A 19,534-nucleotide genomic window follows, 5' to 3' on the forward strand; every position below is an offset into this window, starting at 1 on the left:
TGGAAATAAGGATGATTTGCAAGAATAAAATGCATGAAATGATGCATGAAACTTATTTCTTAAATGTGCACTGTCAAAGGCCACTACAGAGGAAGCACAATAAATGGTATTGGTGTAAATTAGTTTTAGCTTTATTAGTTTTTTATTTTATTTTATACCTTTCTTTTCTGCACTATGCAGAATTCTGTTTGCCCTAAAAGAAAACTGGGATGCTATACATGTATATGATAAAAGCAAAATAGAAGCACAAAGCCTAGAAGGGATTAGAAACATCTATTTTGCTTACTTGTTCAAAAGTCCACAAAAGGGGAAGGGGGAGTGAGTGTGTTCAGTAGCATTAAAACAAATCTTATCAATTATGACTCATAGGCTACACAGTTCTTCCCTCTTATACTACTAATTTCTCAGAGTGCCATTAGGAATCATTATCCAAACATTTTCTCCAAGGAAGTATTAGTAGATAGCTATAACTAACTGTAGAAATAGAGCTAAGTTTAGCAATATAATACCTTTGGTGGTGAAATGTTTGCCTAGCTGCTACTTTAATACATTTTGAGTGCTGACAAACAACATTTCTCTGTTTCATTGCTGCTTTTGTTAATTCTAATCCCTTTAAACTGTCCAGAGGACTTTCCGTAAATAGGCAGTCTATATAGTGTATAAATAAATAAAAGTTAATTCAAATTTTCCATCTCAGATGCCCAAATATTGTGAGCATAAAGCATAAAAAGAAAATGCTGCACTCATTCTTATGCACTTCTATTTCATATGTTTTTGAGAATTAGTTGTGTACAAAACATTTCAAATGCAAAACACTGCATGTTAAGTTTGAAGTCCTCTGTTCTGAGTTGGAAACAGATGTTCCAATCCTGCCAGAAGTGTTCTGACACTGTTCGACCATCCCGGAAATGTTCCAAGCCTAAAAACATTGCTTCAAGCCCAAACACCTCTTTCAAATTCAAAACAGAATTGTTTCAAACTCAAAAAACTTCTGGAACTGCTGTAAGACCCCACTTCAAGCTTGAAACAACAGCTTCAAATGTATTGGCGGACCTCTATGAGAAGAAAATCAAAATGGCATCTTTTTATTAAAACTTAAGCTGACAGCACCAGAGAACTCATCAAGACTGATCGGGAATTAGAGCAGTCAGTCAAGCTCACCTTGAGGATTCCAGAGGCTGGCTGAAGGTAATTACAGGAAAGAGCTTAGATACTGATCCAAGTTGGATTCTAGAAAGCCAAGAATCTTTAAATGTCAAATCTATACTTCTTAAGAGAGAAAGGAGGAGACACAATTAGGCCACAAACAATTATTCAAGTTTTTTTTAATGGCAATGCTTTATATTCAAATACTGACACTGTTGAAGCACTAAGTATCTTATAGCCAATTAAGTCTAGTGCAGTAATGGCTAACCTTTTTTGAGTGCCCAAAGTGTGCATGCCTCCCCCCTCCACCTATGCCACACCCCCATGCATGCATGCGCGAGGGCTTTGCCTACACCCCACCCCCACGCATGCGTGGCAGAGACCCAAAGACTAGCTGGATGGTGCTGAACTGGGGTGACAGCTGAACTGGGGTGACAGCTCACATGCCATAGTTTTACTATCATAGGTCTAGTGGTTAAGGCATGGGAAACCATGAGTTCTCATCCTCTCTTAGCCATGAAAGCCAGCTGGGTGACCTTGGGCATGTCCCACTCTCTCAGCTCAACTCACTTCGCAGGGTTGTTTTTAATGAGGAAATTAGGAGGAAGAAGGAGTATTAGGTTTGTTTGCTGCTTTGAGTTATTTGTAAAAATAATAAAGGCAGGATACAATAAACAAATAAATAATCTTCCCTTCACTAATTACAATAATTCAGGCTCTGTAATTTTCAGGATCATAGTTTGTGGTACCTCTTGTCTCAGAAAAATACAAACAACACCTTAACTGTTTTGTTTTCCAAAATGAATTTGAGAAAGACCTGGGCAAAATGCCAAAGCAAGTCAGGGCCTGAGGAAAATGGAACCAGTCTCGGCAGCTAGGGAAAAACTGAAGTGGGTGAACTTTGCCCCACTGTGCAAATGCCAAGAATGTGAAAACAATGCAGGCAAGTAGGTGGAGAGAAGGGCTGGGAGCCAGATTCAGACACAGAATTTATCTGACCTGGGAGCAGGGTGAGCTAATGGTTTGGGGTGTGTGTGTGGGGAGAGCAGGACTTACGAATTCCTTAGAGGTCTGTGACCTAAAGCTAGCTGGTCTTATTTCAGGCCCTTCCTCCTAAAATTAGGTCTCAAACTTTTAGGTACAGGTCAGCTTACAACCATTCACTTAGTGACCGTTTGAAGTTACAACAGCTCTGAAAAAAATGATTTATGATCATTTTTCAGACTTAGGACCATTAAACATTTTGCAAACTTCTGACAAGCAAAGTAAATGGGGAAGATTCACTTAACAACAATGTTACTAACTTAAAACTGCAGTGATTCACTTAACAACTCTGGCAAGAAAAGTTGTAAAATGGGGCAAAATTCACAACTGTCTTGTTTAGTATCAGGAATTTTTGACTCAATTGTGGCCATAAGTTGAGGACTACCTGTTATCATTCAGCTGTGTATAAAAATTGACCCTGGGCACTTGAAGACTTTATCAATGGAAGAATCTATTTTAAACAATATGTAGCAATTCTGAAAATGCAGGGTTAATGAGAATGTGGAGATTAACATGTTTTTGCCTCTTTATTTGATTTGAGCTAGATCGAATAACTGAGCAACCACAATATGCATCCTACATACAACACTGAATACAGTGCTTTGTGTACACATACAGCCTTTGTCTTCCTACATGTCAGGAGCAGGGATTTCCAGAACAAATGACACGTTTCAGGCAGCTGCATTTAAATATTCACACAAGTTAGCCATTATATTTCACACATTCCTCACCTGAAATTTTGCTGAAGCCTGATCTTCTTAGAATCCAGCCCCAGAACCTATATGAATAGTTACTATAAGCTTGCAACTTTTCTCATAATGCCCAGTTAACTCAGCAATTTAGGAAGGCTAATTATAAGCATGAAGATCCCAAGAAAGGATAGGCTACTACGCCACATGGAACAAGTGAAAGGAATTCAGGCTTGAACACAAGCTTCAAACCCAAAGATACTACATGTTGCGGGAGGATATCAGGCTCCTCAGTTTAAAAAAAGAGGATACAGAATAAGTTTCTCTCCTTTCAGGGAAAATGCACACGATAAAATGGATCTAAAAACATGCAACATTTACTAATTGTTTATCTTTTATGCATGCAGCTTACACTGTAGGCAAATACACTAACACACACACACCTCTCTTTACTCAGATTAAAGGGGCATCATGATCTGGAAAACAGAATAATTTAAACACAGAATACTCTGCTTTTTGACATTTGGTGTTGATAGGCTGCCTTGTGCAATTTTATTTTTTTAAAAAAGTTAATCAGTCTTTATTCTTAGTATGCAACTTACTTTACCACGTACTTTCAAATGGATAGAGATAGTCCTGTGCTTATGATCTTTTGTTTAATGACCATTTAAAGTTACGACATCCTTTTTACCTGTTCACAGTTACGAACCACTTGTGGAGTAGCCCGCATTCCTGTGATTGCCATTTGCCATCTTCTCTGACAGCTTCCCCAAAACATCAATGTGGAGGCCAGCAGGGAAGATTGCAAGTTGCTGCTGACTAACAAGAAGATTCCCTTTCATTTCTGGAGGCTGTCTGAAAAGGCTTCCTGCTGAGGAGAGCTGAACTCCTTCAGTGGGATAGAAAAATGATCCGCAGATCCTCAACTTCTGACCTCATTCCAACGGGTTTGGTTTTGTGCTTGTTAGAAACACTTTAGTCTCTGTATCTGTGGCAGCATTTGGCTGAATTATATTAAAGTTCTTCTCCCCCACCCCCACCCCTCTCTCTCACACACACTCCATTCTCACTTCTATCAATGACATTTGTCTTCCTCGATCTCAGTTTCTCCAGTGCTGGGATTCAAAAAAATTTTACCACTGGTTCTGTGTGCGTGGCTTGTTGGGCATGGCATGGCTTGGTGAGTGTAGCAGGGAAAGGATACTGTAAAATCTCCATTCCCTCCCGATCAGCTGGGACTCAGCAGGCAGAGAATAGATGGGGGCGGGGCCAGTCAGAGGTGGTATTTACTGGTTCTCCAACTACACAAAATTTTTGCTACCGGTTCTCCAGAACTGGTCAGAACCTGCTAAATACCACCTCTGGTCCTCCATCAGAGGCCTGGGAGTTTGAGGATCAGCACAATATCTTAGCTGTTTCTAACACTGGTCTCTTTGGGGCAGAGTGTTCTGATATTGTTCCTGGAATCTAGGGAAGCCACTCTTCCTGTTTAGGATTCACAATCCTGGGTCATAATCTCAATCTCAATCCCTCCCTCCCTCCCACACCCATCTCTCATTTGGCAAAGATGAAATGTTCACTATTTCTTTAATGTCAGAAATTAGACTAATGACTATTCTTATGTATGTTTATCTATGTCAGATATCTATGTATGTGCCTGCACTGATTTAATATTACAATTTAAAAGAGAGTACCCTAGTATATTAGTCCTAATACATTTCCTTCAACCTTAGTGGCTAACTGCAGGCAGGCTAAACTTTACACGAGATCTTATCCTATCCAAAGAATACACACATTGAAGTGAAATATATGGGATCCTCATTGGAGTCTGTGGTACATAGGCATTATGACTTCCTCTATCCTAATCACTTTGAAAATTTACAATATCCAAAGGAAGAACCCATGACAAATGATGCAGGAGTGAGCAATCAATACAGATTCACACTTCATCTCTCCAGTCCCTACTTAACACCACCCACTCCTAAGCACGCCTCTTTGGCTTCAGTGTTATGTCAAGAGGTTTGTTTATTCCTTTTAAACCTTTGTTTCCTGTTATTCAAGCTATTTATAAAAAAAGGCCCTCTTGCCTGGAAAGGGAGGAGACAATGAGAAGTAAGAGAGAAATATTTCTAAAAGGGGGAGGCAGAGAGATCATCTCAAACCTATCTTCCAAGGCTATCTTCTGGACATCCCTTTCAATAAAACCCATCTCCGAGACAAGCACAAAAGATAGCTAAGGTTTATTAAAAAGAAGGTGGGAGAGGGAGGGAGGGAGGGAGGGAGAGGAAAAAAAGAATTTTAAGTAAAATATATTTCAGCCAAATGCTGCCATGGACACAGAGACTAAAAAGTTTCTAACAAGCACAAAACCAAATTCTAAAATGAAGTACACTTTTGGCAATATAGTGTAAGTGTCTATTACTGAGATTTCCAGAAACAACCCCTTTGACTGGTATCAATCAGCACAAGCATGCAGGTGTTTATCATTTAAATAGCCAATTCCCAATTTTCCATTCTATTCCAATATAATCAATAGGCAGAATGCATATACATACTGAAAGACATATGCATGCCTCACATGTACTGCTTTCTTTCTTCCATGTGTGTAATGAATACCTCAAGCAATGCAATAGGAAAATATAGTCCTTTATTTGAAGGTCATGTGTGATGAGAGCCAAAGCTATTTCAACCATCTTTTCATGATCCTACAAAAGAGTGTAGGAGTATGTCCTTGCAGATTATAATGAGTTCTTATATTTGTTCATGATTAGTTTTAATATAAACGTCCCATCTCTGAAGGATGTGAATCATGCTTTTAATCATTATATTAGAAAAGCCCTCAATTCCCAAATAATGTATTTTATAAAGGTCAAAGTGTTCTGGATACAAGTCTAGTAGTTCCTCTATCTATCTAATGCAACCTTCAGATTTCCTCACCAGGTGGGCATCTATAAAGAGGAGAGCTTTTTCTGTGATGGGACCTTATTTATGGAATTTCCTCCACAGAGAGGCTTCACTAACTCCTATATTAGCATCATTTTGGTAATAGCTAAAAACTTTATTTTCCGAAGCCTTTTTGCTGGCATTAGTTATATTTTAATCCTTTGTTTTGAGTTTATACTTACTTTTATTTTGCCTTTTATTTGATTTTATCATATACATTTTAGCCATTTTAGTATAGTATTTCAGTATATTTTATTGTAAATCATGGAGAGAGCTTCAGTTACTGAGCAGTTTAAACGTTTTAGTAAATAAAATAGTTGTTTAGAAATAAATTAGTTACCCATCAGGAATAATTAAAGATTACTTAGCATACCCATTTACTTCAGTTCAATTCCTTCCTTCATAAATTAGGGTTCGTGCACACACATTTCCTATGAAGGGTGAAGAGCACAATCATGTCTGAAGTATCTTCAGTGTTTAAGAAAGAACCAGAGGAAAAAGTACAGGAATTGTGTGGTCTTTTTTTAAAAAAGATAAATTTTAAAGCACGAGTGTCCAACCTTGGCAACTTAAGACTCCCAGAATTCCCCAGTCCACCAGCCATTTAAAGCATGGCTGGCTGTGGAATTCTGGGAATTGAAGACCACAAGTCTTAAAGTTGCGAAGGTTGGATACCCCTGCTTTAGAGAGTAATAAAACATTCCTTAATAGGTACCCCATCTTTGGGCTCACATTTATCATAATACAAGAATCTTCCGCACAAATCCGTGTTCTAAGTCTCTCCAGCCCTCACCTTCAGGCAAAATGGCTGGACCCGACCATTTTGGATACTATACTCACCCTGTGTTGTGGAAGTCTAGTTCGAGACATTGGGCTGCAATAACCTTATGTTGAGTAAATATTCTTAAACTGCATATATAAACCAACATTTTTATTACAATAACCCTCCCCACAAAAAAAAAGAACTTTCCAGCTTCAAAAGATGTTGACCATTCAGTTTACTTCAATCCTATGAAGTGAAAAGGTCCAACTTCTGCAGAAACATGAAAGTTCACACCTCATTGTTTCACAAAAGGGTCTGGTACTTTTAACTGAGAAGTTCAACTTGAAAAGATATGGCAATACTTTATCAGCCAGAATTTAAGTATGATTTCCAATTCTTAAGAGATACATTATAGCAAAACTGTTTTACAGAGCTTTTTGTTCTGTCTCATAATTATTTGCTGGAAGAATAAACAAATTTACATATTGTAGTTGTTGTCTATTTATAGGTTTCAGAATCTCACCTTACTTTGTGCAAGTAGCCTTGTTTTCACATTTATTTACAGCCTAAATAAATGCAGAATTTGAAAGGTATCAATTAAAAATAAAACTTCTATATCATTATCACAAGGGGGAACTGTTCTATAAAATATGCTACTGTACAAGTTTAATTTTTTCTATTACCAATATATGGGAGGGGGGGAATGGATATCAACAGATAGAGTAATATATCGAGATCTGAAGGATCAGAAGATATTTTCAATGAAAAACTGAGCCTATGAACAAAAACTCATACAAGCATTTTAACTAATTATTGGGATTAGAAACATTTTAAAACAATAATGATCAAAGTCAAGATAGAATACAAAAGAAATTCTGGGATATGCATAATTTTAATATTTTGCAAGAAATGTTCCTGCTTTTGAAAACATGAATTTCCTCAAATTAAGCGCGACAATGCGCATATGGTATGTGGTATAGCAATTATGCCACAGCAAAGTGAATAGAAACACATGAAATTCAACTTTATTTTTAAAACAAGCTACTTAAAGCTAGTTTAAAAAAACAAAAGAAAAAGAAAAACAGATCTCAAGAATTACACAAATGTGTGTTAATTATACTGGGGTTTGGTGTGAGTTCTTCTAAACCTTATTCACCGAAAATACAGCACTTGTTCAGCTCTTATGTATAATTCCTTTTTGTCACAATGATGTTCCTATATTTTCCTCAGCTGCATCACCAGACATATTAAGAGATGCAGCTTATGACAAAACCAGAGATCTTTTAAGAAGCATAGGGTTTCAATAGCTGTAACAAGTCATCTTCAATGCAAGTGGTTTACTAACAAAAAAAATTGCATTCTGCATAAAGTTGTCTCCAGATTAGTGGACCAGAGATTATCATGACAGAACCATAAAGAAATATTAATATTTTTGTTTCAACTGGTAGAACATTCAAATATGGAGGGGGAGGGCTCCTAACACAAGGATATATATTTGGGTCACATTCATGAACATTATCTGGCAGCATTATTGCCTCGGTTTGCCATTCCCTTTTCCAGGATTTTTTCCCCAAGTCTAGCCAACGTCTGGAATTCCCAGGTAGATCCCCAACAAGATTGACTCCTGCTTATTTTCCAAGTTCAGCTAAGTGTTGCCAGCTGTTGAGAAAGGTAAAAACACCCTCAAATTAAGCTCAACTGTATGTGACTATATAGGTAATATAAGGAAATGGTTTCCTCATGACTGTTTTTTATTTTATTTTCCAGATTAGCCTATAACTCTGGTTTCTTGATAATCTTCCATCCAAGTGCCAAGCAATTCCAACTTTACTTAGTTTTTCAAGATTGGTCATATATTTAAGGAATTTTGTGGCTGGGAATTGAATTAATATTAAATTGTAAATGAGTTTTTATACAGAGATTTTCAACTGAAATGAAAAAACACCAGGTGGAATAGGACAGTATACCAATAGCTTTCCTTTCTATCCAGCTTGATATACTTCACAGTTTGTTGTGGTCTTGTTCTACAACAAATAAAACATTAGGAGCAGGGCTGAAATTGTAACCAGGATAATGTAATGACTTAAGCTCATTGTCGAGACTCCTATAAATATGATCTGGTAATGTTTGGCATCAATTCTATTTTTCACAGTAAGAGTCAGGTATGTTCTGGACAGTAAACAAAATGAAGAGTTACAAAATGCAAAACCAAGTGAAAGAAAGAAGATTGACAAAGTCAAATTTCCAATAAAAACCTCAACACCAACAGATAAAACATAACTGTGTCAGAGCTTCATTAATATGCTGGGTCCAGCGCCTGTGGAAAAAGCTAGGTTATTCATTGCCTTCCTGAAGACAAGTATGGTTGGGGCCATCCACATCTTTGGAGGAAACCTGTTTCATAAGGTAGGCACCATGCATATTTCCAATATTTACTACCGTGTTTCCCCGAAAGTAGGACAGGGTCTTATTTTCTTTTGCCCACGAAATAAGCACTTGGCCTTATTTTCAGGGAGGTCTTATGATTTTTGAGGTGGTGAGTGTAGTCACCTCATGGCTGGTGCTGTGTTGGAATATTTTCCGGGAGGGCTCGTTTTCAGGGGAGGGCTCATTTTAGCGCATGCCCCCAATAACCTGATTGGGCTTATTATCTGGGGAGGTCTTATTTTGGGGAAAACAGGGTAGGTGACATCCATTTACCAAAGGGACTCAAAAGAATGCGCAATCATTGTGGATAGGTGAGTTGGCAAATAATCTGAATCTATAATGTAGGGCTTTAAAGTGAAAACCACATTTTGAATTGCACTGGTTGCTTTTATAGCTGTTTTCAAAGATGCATTTCTCACATACATTATACTATATCATACTACACTATATTCTACAATTCTTATTTCAGAACCTATACTCATAAGGAGAAGTGTTGCAGTAAATGTGCAAAACACTGGTATCATGATGGGAATATACTGTATCAATCTATCTTCAAGTAATGTGCCCTCTTGTTTGGGACATTTCAAAACTCCTGAAGAGGATTCCTGCAGAATATAACTCAGGAACTCCCTATTTTTAATTCAAGTGATAGTGGGAAAAATGCTCTGGAGAACTAACATTTTCTGTTTCCCATAAACAGAATCAGTTCTGATGCACATTTTTACTCCATTTACCGTATTTTTCGGAGTATAAGACGCACCAAGGTTTTGAAGAGGCAAATTAAAAAAAGTAGGTAGATAGATAGAAGGAGAGAAAGGGAAAGAAAGAGAAATACAGGAGGGAGGGAGGGAGGGAGTGAGGGAGAGAGAGAATAGTTAGTTAGTTAGTTAGTTAGGTAGGTAGGTAGATAAAGGGATAGAGAGAAATAGAGGGAGAGAAATACAGTAGGGAGGGAGGGAGGGAGAGAGAGAGAGAATAGTTAGTTAGTTAGTTGGTTAGTTAGGTAGGTAGGTAGGTAGGTAGGTAGGTAGGTAAAGGGATAGAGAGAAATAGAGGGAGAGAAATACAGTAGGGAGGGAGGGAGGGAGGGAGGGAGAGTGCATAGGTAGGTAGGTAGGTAGAGGGATAGAAAGAGAAATAAAAAGAGATAGAGAGAGAAATACAGCAGATAGGTAGGTAGGGAGAGAGGGGGAGAGAGAGAGGGAGAGAGAGAGTAGGTAGATAGAGGGGGGAGAGAGAGAAATACGGTAGATAGGTAGAGAGAAAGAGAGAAAGTAGGTTTGTTGGGAGAGAGAGAGAGAGAGAGAGAGAGAGAGAGAGAGAGAGAGAGAGAGAGAGAGAGAAATACAGTAGATAGGTAGGGGGAGAGAGAGAGTGAGAGAGCGAGTGAAGGTAGGTACATAGGTAGATAGAGGGGGGGGAAGAAATACAGTAGATAGGTAGGGGGAGAGAGAGAGAGTAGGTAGGTAGGTAGGTAGGTAGGTAGGTAGGTAGGTAGATAAAGGGATAGAGGTAGGTAGGGAGAGAAAGAGAGTAGGTAGGTAGGTAGATTTTTCCAGGTGTATTTATCCATGTGCTGGAGAAGGAAATCACTGACAATCTGCAGCACCTAAGACTTTGTTTCTGCTGGCGCAGCACTTGATCAATGTAATTCTCATCAATCGGTTAAAGAGCTTTCCAAAAGGAAAAAAAAAAGTTTTTGCACTCTGCAAACCTCCCCAAAACAGCCCGTTTTCGCGAAAACAGGCCTGTTTTTTTTTAAATGCATGAATAGCCTTTTTGGGTGCTTGTATAGTACTCCTGGGGGGAGGCACAAATGAGCAAAAAACAACCCATTTTTTGTGAAAACGGGCCCATTTTTTGTCAAAGAAATTGCATGTATAGTCTTATGGAGACTGAGTGCTGCTGGGGGCTGGGGGGGGCAAAAAACGGCCCATTTTTTGCTCATTTCTGCCCTCCCCAGCCCCCAGGAGCACTCTGAAAGCCTCCATAAGGATATGCACGGCCATTTTGATGAAGGGGGTCGGACTTTGGGAGGCAAAAAATGCTGTATTCAGTGTATAAGACGCACACAGACTTTCAGCCTCTTTTTTGAGGAAAAAAGGTGCGTCTTATACTCTGAAAAATACGGTAGATTCTGAGTTTTTCTTACAGAAGAACTAAAAATGCTAAATAACTGTCTACAAAACAATTTGGAAAACCTTCTTCACCATCATGACTTCTTATGACCACACACTAAAACTGAAATTAATTTATCTAAAATAGCTAACTATCCGGGGAGAGGGGGCGGTCTAGAAATTTAATAAATTATTATTATTATTAACTCCAGATCTGTCTGTGAAAGTTCTTATTTCTAAACTTCTCAAACTCAGATTTGTACTACATTTTGACCCCTTGAGCTTTTAAATTGTAAACTCAAGTGTAATCTTTAATTTGTCCTAACCCCCTTCCCAAAAGCTACGTCATTCCTTGTTCTTAAGAGGAACCAAGCATGAGAAACAAGTATTTGCCCAAAATTGCTCAAGAAGAGAATGACAGAGCAAGGTTCAAAATGAAGTCACCAAGACTGCCAACTACAGTTTATTTTCTTCTGTAACAAATGGGGCAATCACACTTTAGCATGGTTGCATATAGAGATGAACACGAATTGGTTTTGACATAACATTCAAGATTAACTTTGTTTGTCAGATATGAATTCAGCAATTCTTAGCCTAACTTGACCCACAGTGTTGTTATGAGTTCACATCATTTTTTTAATATCTTTGTAGAAAAAGTGAGATAAAAAGAATAGATATGATTTCAGGATGGGAGTGGAATAACAAAACTATATATTTAGTAATAGTGCTTGTTCTGTCGTATATACCAATTACTGTGTATCTATGAGAAAACTTGAATGTCAACACCAAGTATCTAATTTATAAAAACCAACAGTTTCAAATACATTTTGAAGCTGAAGAAATTCCTAAACCTGATAAAAAAGCTTCAAAAGGTATGTGTCAAGTCACCTAACCATTGATTTGATAAACAAATGGCCAAATCTATTTTTATTTAATTAGGAAAATGTGAAGTAATACCCTAGAATATTGCAGAATTTAATTAAACATTATACATAAAAAGTTTAAAATTAAAAAAGAAGACAGCATTTCAAATGTAGCATTCAGGAATATGTCAAGCTTTAAAAAATATGCACACTAGTAGAAACAACATTGCTAACACTTTTGGAGTTCCTAGATGAGGAAGACAATACAGCTCAGGATCTCAAAAGTGTAGGAAAATCAAAAATAGCTTGTATAGCTCACAATCCCCTTCGCAAGTTGTCACCTGAATTGTAACAGAACAGAGCACTTATGAAATACATTGGTCAATGATCACTGTTGCTTAATTCAACAAAAAAAGATGTGCTTGTACCGAATATTGTGATGGTGTTTTCAAATCTGCTCTAAACACAGTAAGAGCCTCTTCATCTTAAGTGTGCATCATCCCACATCTACTCTAAACACAGTAAGAGCCACTTCATCCTAAATGTGCATCATCCCACATTCTCCCTTACTAACCACTTAGCTCCTGAATTTGGTTACTTACTAGCTGGTGAAGGTGTACTGTACCCACTGACTGGCAGCTGGTGTTGCATTCCAGGCAGAGTTCCTGGAGGTGAGAGGCCTCCAATCATGTGGGGAAAGAAGAAATAGTGAGGAACTGGGTAGCTGCTGAGATGTCCACTCCCTGGTGTAGAACAGGAGCTACTGTTGCTTGCCATGGCTGCACAATCCACAGGCCTGATCCTTGATAAAAAAGATTCACATAAGGGCTGAATGCAGAGCACTTGATATAGAGGAGCAGTCCAGAACCATCAAAACTTGATGCAAAATCAGTGTAATTTCCCCTTGCCTTGGGGTTCAGGCCAAAGTTAAGCAGAAGAAATATGTTCAGTCCTCCAGAAAATTCCCCAGGCAAGCAGAGTGGGTCCTCAAGATTTCAAAAATATTTCAGAAATCTTTGGGAATAGATCTTCTAAAAGAAGCATGTAGGAGAAGCTGCAAGGTCCTCGGCACAAGGTGGTGATAGAACTGTAGAAAGAGAAAGGAAAGAGTAAGCAAAGATGCAAGGGTCTACATTACAAAATCAGACTGTATTCAAATGATTAGCAGTCATAAAGTGATTTTTTTTCAAACAGGGTTGCAGCCAGAACTGTTAAGAATATATATATTCATATTCACACACACACACACACACACACACAGATGCATACATACACATACATCAACATAAATATTACAATGTTGGAAAACATTTTTGTTTATATGAGACTTCAATTCACATTTTATCTTGTAATTGATATAGATTTATTTGGCATTTACATATAAATAAATAAATAAATAATTTCATTTATTTTTATTTTTTTATAAAGAGCATACATCAATAGATAGATGTCTATGGCTATTATATTCCACATTATTCCTGTTGGACAATTTAAGGACGTAAAAGAGAAGTTTGTTTTCTGCTATTGTACAAAATAAAAAAATAAAATAAAATTCCATCATCCTGACAACGACTTAAGTTCCAGTGTGTTGATATTTTGCCAGTGTGCTAAAGTTCGGTCCTTTTAAAAAATTAGGCCCTTGGTGCTTTTATTAGGTACATTTAATCCACACAGAATAAAGATAATTCTTTAACAGGTATTGCTAAAAATATATAAGAGATATTAAAGAGAGTATAAAAGAAAGTGGTTTAATATTTTTACAGCCATAACAAAATATATTTAACCATACTAAATTATTTAGTAAAGAGAAAAGTTAAGAAAACTTTAAATTGAGCAAACTCCACCTTACCTATTATGATTCTTAATTTAATGCTGCTGGCAAACATACCTACCAACGCTATTACAGGAGCACAACTATCACATAGAGCTATTGGGAGAAGAAGAGACACACTCTGCGACTTTCTGACCTCAGTCAAGTAATTGGGATTAAAGTCAGAAAGGGGGATCCCCCAGAATTTGAGGGGAAATTCAAATCATGGTCAACTCCTGCTGCCAAATTATATTTGGTTCCTTCATTCCACTGCATATGAGTAAAATTTCTTCTTTGGCTTTCTTGCCAGTCAGCCCTGCTATCAACACCATGCCTCGCCCCTATTCTCTCTTCCATCCCCCACCCCCACTTAATTACTACAAGAGACCATTTATCGCTCTCCCTTGACAGGAGGTGACAGGTAGCCCAGCCCCTCCAGACAAATGAGTTGGAGGTCGGAAGGTTTGGCTACCTGCTGCCCTTGCCTTACCATAAATCATGGGAGGGGGAACAGAATGGAACACAGGACACTAAAGGAAATGCTGATTAATGAAAAACAAAATAAAGGACCTCTTTGCTTTCCCCTTCCTGAAAGAAACAGATGAAGGAAAGTAATTCCAATAGAAGTCTGAATCAAAATTGGAAGTCTGAACTGAAATTAGGGAGGAGGGGGCTAGCGTTACCACCCTAACTGTAGTCTACCACTTCCATAAAAAGAACTATGCTCTATTTCCTTTATCTCATGCCCAAGGGAGGAAATATAAAATTGTCTTTCTCACAAAAGCACAGCATACATTACTGGGAAGTTGTCTTCAGATCCAGCTGACATGAAGCTCTTGTGAGGCTCTTGTACATTTTACTGGAGTTTATAAAGAAAAAGTGCCAGGGGACAGAGGCAACCCCTCAGATTGACTGTCCATCTACTTTGTTGTTTCACACTATCAAGTGCACTTCTATCTCCATTCATATATTTATACAATATCCTAAACCATGCAGAGGTTTATTCGGTCTTATGTGAGGACGTTATGTAAATACAACCTACTATTGGCAATTCAATAAATTATCAGCAAAAATGATTTGCAATAGTGTGCTAAATTAATCAAACTCTTGACTCCAAATCTCAGCTTAGTTACATATTGCTATTTCACACTACTGCACATTGATGACTTAAAATTTCTCAAAACTCTTCCATGCTTGGAGTTAATAATGGGATAGCTGAGAATTTGCTAACCTATTTTTTTTTGGGGGGGGGGAGTTGACTATAAGTAGCCTGATGTGATGAGATGGTGACTTAGAGATTTCTAGTCCTCCCTTAAAACTGGCTGAGTGATCTGAGTGAGCCAGTTACTCTCTTTCAGCCCAACCTACCTCATAAGACTCTTGCTACAGAGAAAATAAGAAGTGGGAGCATTATGTACAAATAAAAGTAGGGTATAAATCTAATCAATAAATCAATAGTAAAATACAACTGGAATTTAAGAAAAAGAAATGTTTCAGAAATGAAGGCAGGGACTGTATCGCAAGACTCGGGTGAGATTCAGACCTGATTTCCCCCCCTTCAAAACGGGAATAGTTAAAAACATTATGCAAAAAGAACTCCCAGGGGTAGATTAGATTACATTCCCAATTAAATGGATATTGGGCATATTTCCATATGGCTGGACAGCACACTGAAAACAGCAAGGACTGATTCTATTAGAGTCTTAGCTTTCCCAGGGACTAAAAAGTATATATTTTGCCCTGGGAAGGCAAGGCACATTTGTTGCAAGGCACATTTTTCCTCCTTTTGGCCAAGCAAAGTAAGTTGGCCAGAGCCTCTCTTCTGTCTGACACCAAGAAGCAAACATTCAGCCAATCCAGAAAACAGGAAGCACGCCAGCTATAGCCAAGTAAGTGGAAAGATAACAGATTGGAGCCCGAGTCTAGAAGCCATCACTGAAGAAGCAAATCCCACCCCAAAATCATCGATCTCCCTATCACACCTGAAGCTACATTCTTCAGAGATGACTTCTAACTTCCCAGCCTAAACTTCTATTATTTCCTGTCTTTCTTTTATCCAAGTACAAACCAGACCAGTCTTGCTTAGGTTTTGACCCAAACATCTGCTGGGACAGATGCAATTCCACCAATTATTCATTCCATTTACATTAAACTCTATGGCCAAAAGGACTGTTTGGTGGCTTACACTTAAAAATAACCACTACATATTTAGAATGAGCATTCTAACTGCCATCAGCTCAATAAAAAGCCATGAAGTTGCTAGGATCACCTTCCCAAAAGCTTTTGCCAGCCTTCTAAAGGACAACTCAGTTACAGAGCTGTCTTCCTAGATACTGCCTCACAGCCTTCCAGCCTCCAGAGATTGACAGCCACAAAGACATTTATATAATATAAACAATCTTGGAAACTGGACCAAACAGATAAATAGTAATTAAATAAATTAATCAGAGACCATGTGATAGCATTAGGAATACTGTGGTATTGTTTTCTCGTGTTTGGGGTGTTTTTAAGTATTCTATTTTGCTTTTGGTTATGCTGTTCTTTGTTTTGAATTCTACTCCCATAAAGCACGTAGAAAGCATTGTTGTGAGAAAGTACAGACATTAAGTTGTAAAGTTAGAGGAACGATTTTCCTCACTATTAATATTTTACCATTGACTCAAAGGAAAATGTAACATTAGGTTTAAAATTTAAAGAGAATAAAAAATCTAGAGAATAGTTATACATGCAGCTGTGAAATAACAACATAATAATGATTTGGATAAAAAGGTAAAGGTTTCCCCTCGCCAGCATGTCCAACTCTAGGGGGCAGTGCTCATCTCCATTTCTTAGCCAAGGGAGTCAGCATTGTCTGAAGATGCTTCTGTGGTCATGTCGCCAGCACGATTATATGTTGAGATGCACAGAGCCCTGTTACCTTCCAATCAAAGTGGTACATATTTATCTACTTGCATTTTGCATGCTTTTGAACTGCTAGGTTGGCAGGAGTTGCAGTAAGAATGGGAACTCACTCCATCACGTAATGCCTGATTTGGATAACTTTGCCCTAAAATCCCCTTGAAGGAGGGACAAGCAATCTGCATGGCATCTTCAATCCTTCTCAACTACTCCTGCAACACTTGGAGGCTAAACATATTCGCCACGATGTAAAAAAGATGTGGAGATTCTAGAAAGAGTGCAGAGAAGAGCAACAAAGATGATTAGGGGACTGGAGACTAAAACATATGAAGAACGGTTGCAGGAACTGGGTATGTTTAGCTTAAGAGAAAGAAGGACTAGGGGAGACATGATAGCATTGTTCCAATATCTCAGGGGTTGCCACAAAGAAGAGGGAGTCAAACTATTCTCCAAAGCACCTGAGGGTAGAACAAGAAGCAATGGGTGGAAACTAATCAAGGAGAGAAGCAACTTAGAACTGAGGAGAAATTTCCTAACACTTAGAACAATTAATCAGTGGAACAGCTTGCCTCCAAAAGTTGTGAATGCCCCAACACTGGAAGTCTTTAAGAAGATGTTGGATAGCTATTTGTCTGAAACGGTATAGGGTTTCCTGCCTAGGCAGGGGGTTGGACTAGAAGATCTCCAAGGTCCCTTCCAACTCTACTATTGTATTGTATTGTAAAACTGCTTATACTTGCACATATACGGTACATCTTAATCTTTAAGAGAGCTCAGTGGTAGTGTTAAGGCAGCAGGTTAGAAACCAGAATATTATGAGCTAGAGTCCTGCCTTGGGCAAGAAACCAACTGAGTGTTTTTGAGCCCGTCATTTTCTCTCAGCCCTAGAAAGGAGGAAAGGGTAAAAAATCCTGCCAAGACAACTGCAGGATTTTGTCCAGGAGTTGGCAGGAGTCAAAAGTAACTCAAAGATACATATATTAAAAAACTCTGTAAGGATACAAACAATGTTATCCTTAACATAAAATTCAAAGATGGCTTCAAGCAACATGAAAGAATTTAGCTATTTTGTAGAAAACCAAAGCAAAGTAATAAAAATCAATATAGCCCCCTCCAACTGACAACAGCTGAATTGCCCACTGCTATGGCTTATTGTGGAAAGTGCTTTGCCACCGTGGTAATGGATGAGAGACTAGAAATAGGAACAAACTGCAACCAAGCATGAAGGATACAATAATTCACTAGTGGGACTCTGTATACCCAAAGAGGAGGAAAGAAACAGAACAAAAGGAGGGAGAAGAGAAAAGAATGAAAACAGTGTTTTAACCCTAGGTATTGGGGAAGAAACAAGAAAGAAAAATAATTGAGTACAGACAAAATACCAACTATATATTATTTTCATTTTAAAAGAACATTTTTATTTCAAAGTAGATTGGAGTAACATACTTCATAATCCCATCCTTCCAGATATACCTTCCTTCAACTATTCAGTACCAGGAATGGGATAGTTGCTAAAGCTAAAGTATCTTATGAAGTTGAAGGTCTATGAGTTAAATTCTCCATACAAAGTTTTAACCCCATGAGGTAATATCAAGCTACCCACATATAAGGAGTTCCAATAAGGATGAAACCAGTGGTCAATGTCATTCAAAATATCTCATAGGATAAACGTGTGTAAAAATAAAGAGGAAAGTGGATGTTAAGTAAGAGTCCATATATGACATGATGTAATATCTGTTATCTCTCTGTTCTTCAGGTAGATTGTATATATTGTTCTGATAGCTTCATAATTCTATGCAAGGTGGGGGTAAAAGAGGAAGAAGCAGCACACCGTGTGTGTAGAAAAGTGCGGGGAAGGAGACTTGTTGGGTTTTAGTTACTCTACTATCCAGGAAACCACAGGAAGAGAAATGATAACTTAGCCAAAGAGCTAGATTAAAGTTAATTATATTACTTTAAAACCTGGGATGCCATCTTAGATATGGCCTGTATTTAATTATTGAACAAAAGCTAGACAATGAGATCAGGAATGATCACATAGGCATGCCACTAACCTTTATTTTGTATCCACTGGATAACTGCTAAACAAAACGCAGAAGAGTTTAAAGAAAGTACTAGAATGACTTAAAGGTTTGCTACGTTACTTCACTCTTAAATCAACCCACCTCATGTCTTCCTACTGAATTGCAACACCGACAATATACCGTCCACCCTCTTACAATTGAAAGACTGATGGTAAAGTAACACCGTCATTGTGTAGAATAGTTGTTAGAGATACCAGCTGACATCCATTTCCAAACCAGCTTCAGGCACAATGCCAATCAAGGACTTCCTGTTAGGCCTGCAACCAGCATGTGCCCACCCACAACTTCCCTGTCATCAATTTCAATTCCCAGTATTGCCAGTTTCACTTCTCTACATCAATCAAAGTTTTCAAGACCTACAATCAATGTCTGTGTTGTGTTTTCCAGGTGTTCAAAATAATCTGGACTAATGACCTTATTCAGGTAGAGAAAGGGATCCAAATACTGAACAGAAACCCCAATTCAGATAACACAACATGCCTTACTTTTTCAACCATGCTCTTGTATTTTAGCATCAATAATATTAACCAAATGTTGCATCTCAAAGTTCACTCAAGATGCTCTTGTATTGCTCTTGTATTTTAGCATCAAGAATATTAACCAAACGTTACATCCAAGTTCACTCAAGAACTGAAATAATTGGGGGGGGGGGAATAGTTTAATGGAAAAAAACATGGAAATTTTTTGGGAACTTTGATGTTATATATGTTGATGGCAGCAAGATTACTTTATACACAAAAATGGAAGGAC

The 19,534-nt window shown here is 38.0% G+C and overlaps 1 protein-coding gene across 4 annotated transcripts in view; it reads right to left on the bottom strand.

Moving 5' to 3' along the window:
• Positions 1 to 19,534, bottom strand: part of RARA (retinoic acid receptor alpha) — a 237,003-nt gene that overhangs the window by 141,568 nt on the left and 75,901 nt on the right. For all 4 annotated transcript variants that reach the window (XM_081932042.1, XM_081932041.1, XM_081932040.1 and 1 more), the window contains one exon: positions 12,595 to 13,079. In XM_081932042.1, coding sequence (XP_081788168.1) covers positions 12,595 to 12,769 — 175 coding nt within the window. In that variant the 5' untranslated portion in view covers positions 12,770 to 13,079. The remainder of the gene's footprint in view (positions 1 to 12,594; positions 13,080 to 19,534) is intronic.

Source organism: Natrix helvetica (genome assembly GCF_964273705.1).
Source record: "Natrix helvetica genome assembly, chromosome: Z".
NCBI lineage: Eukaryota > Metazoa > Chordata > Lepidosauria > Squamata > Natricidae > Natrix > Natrix helvetica.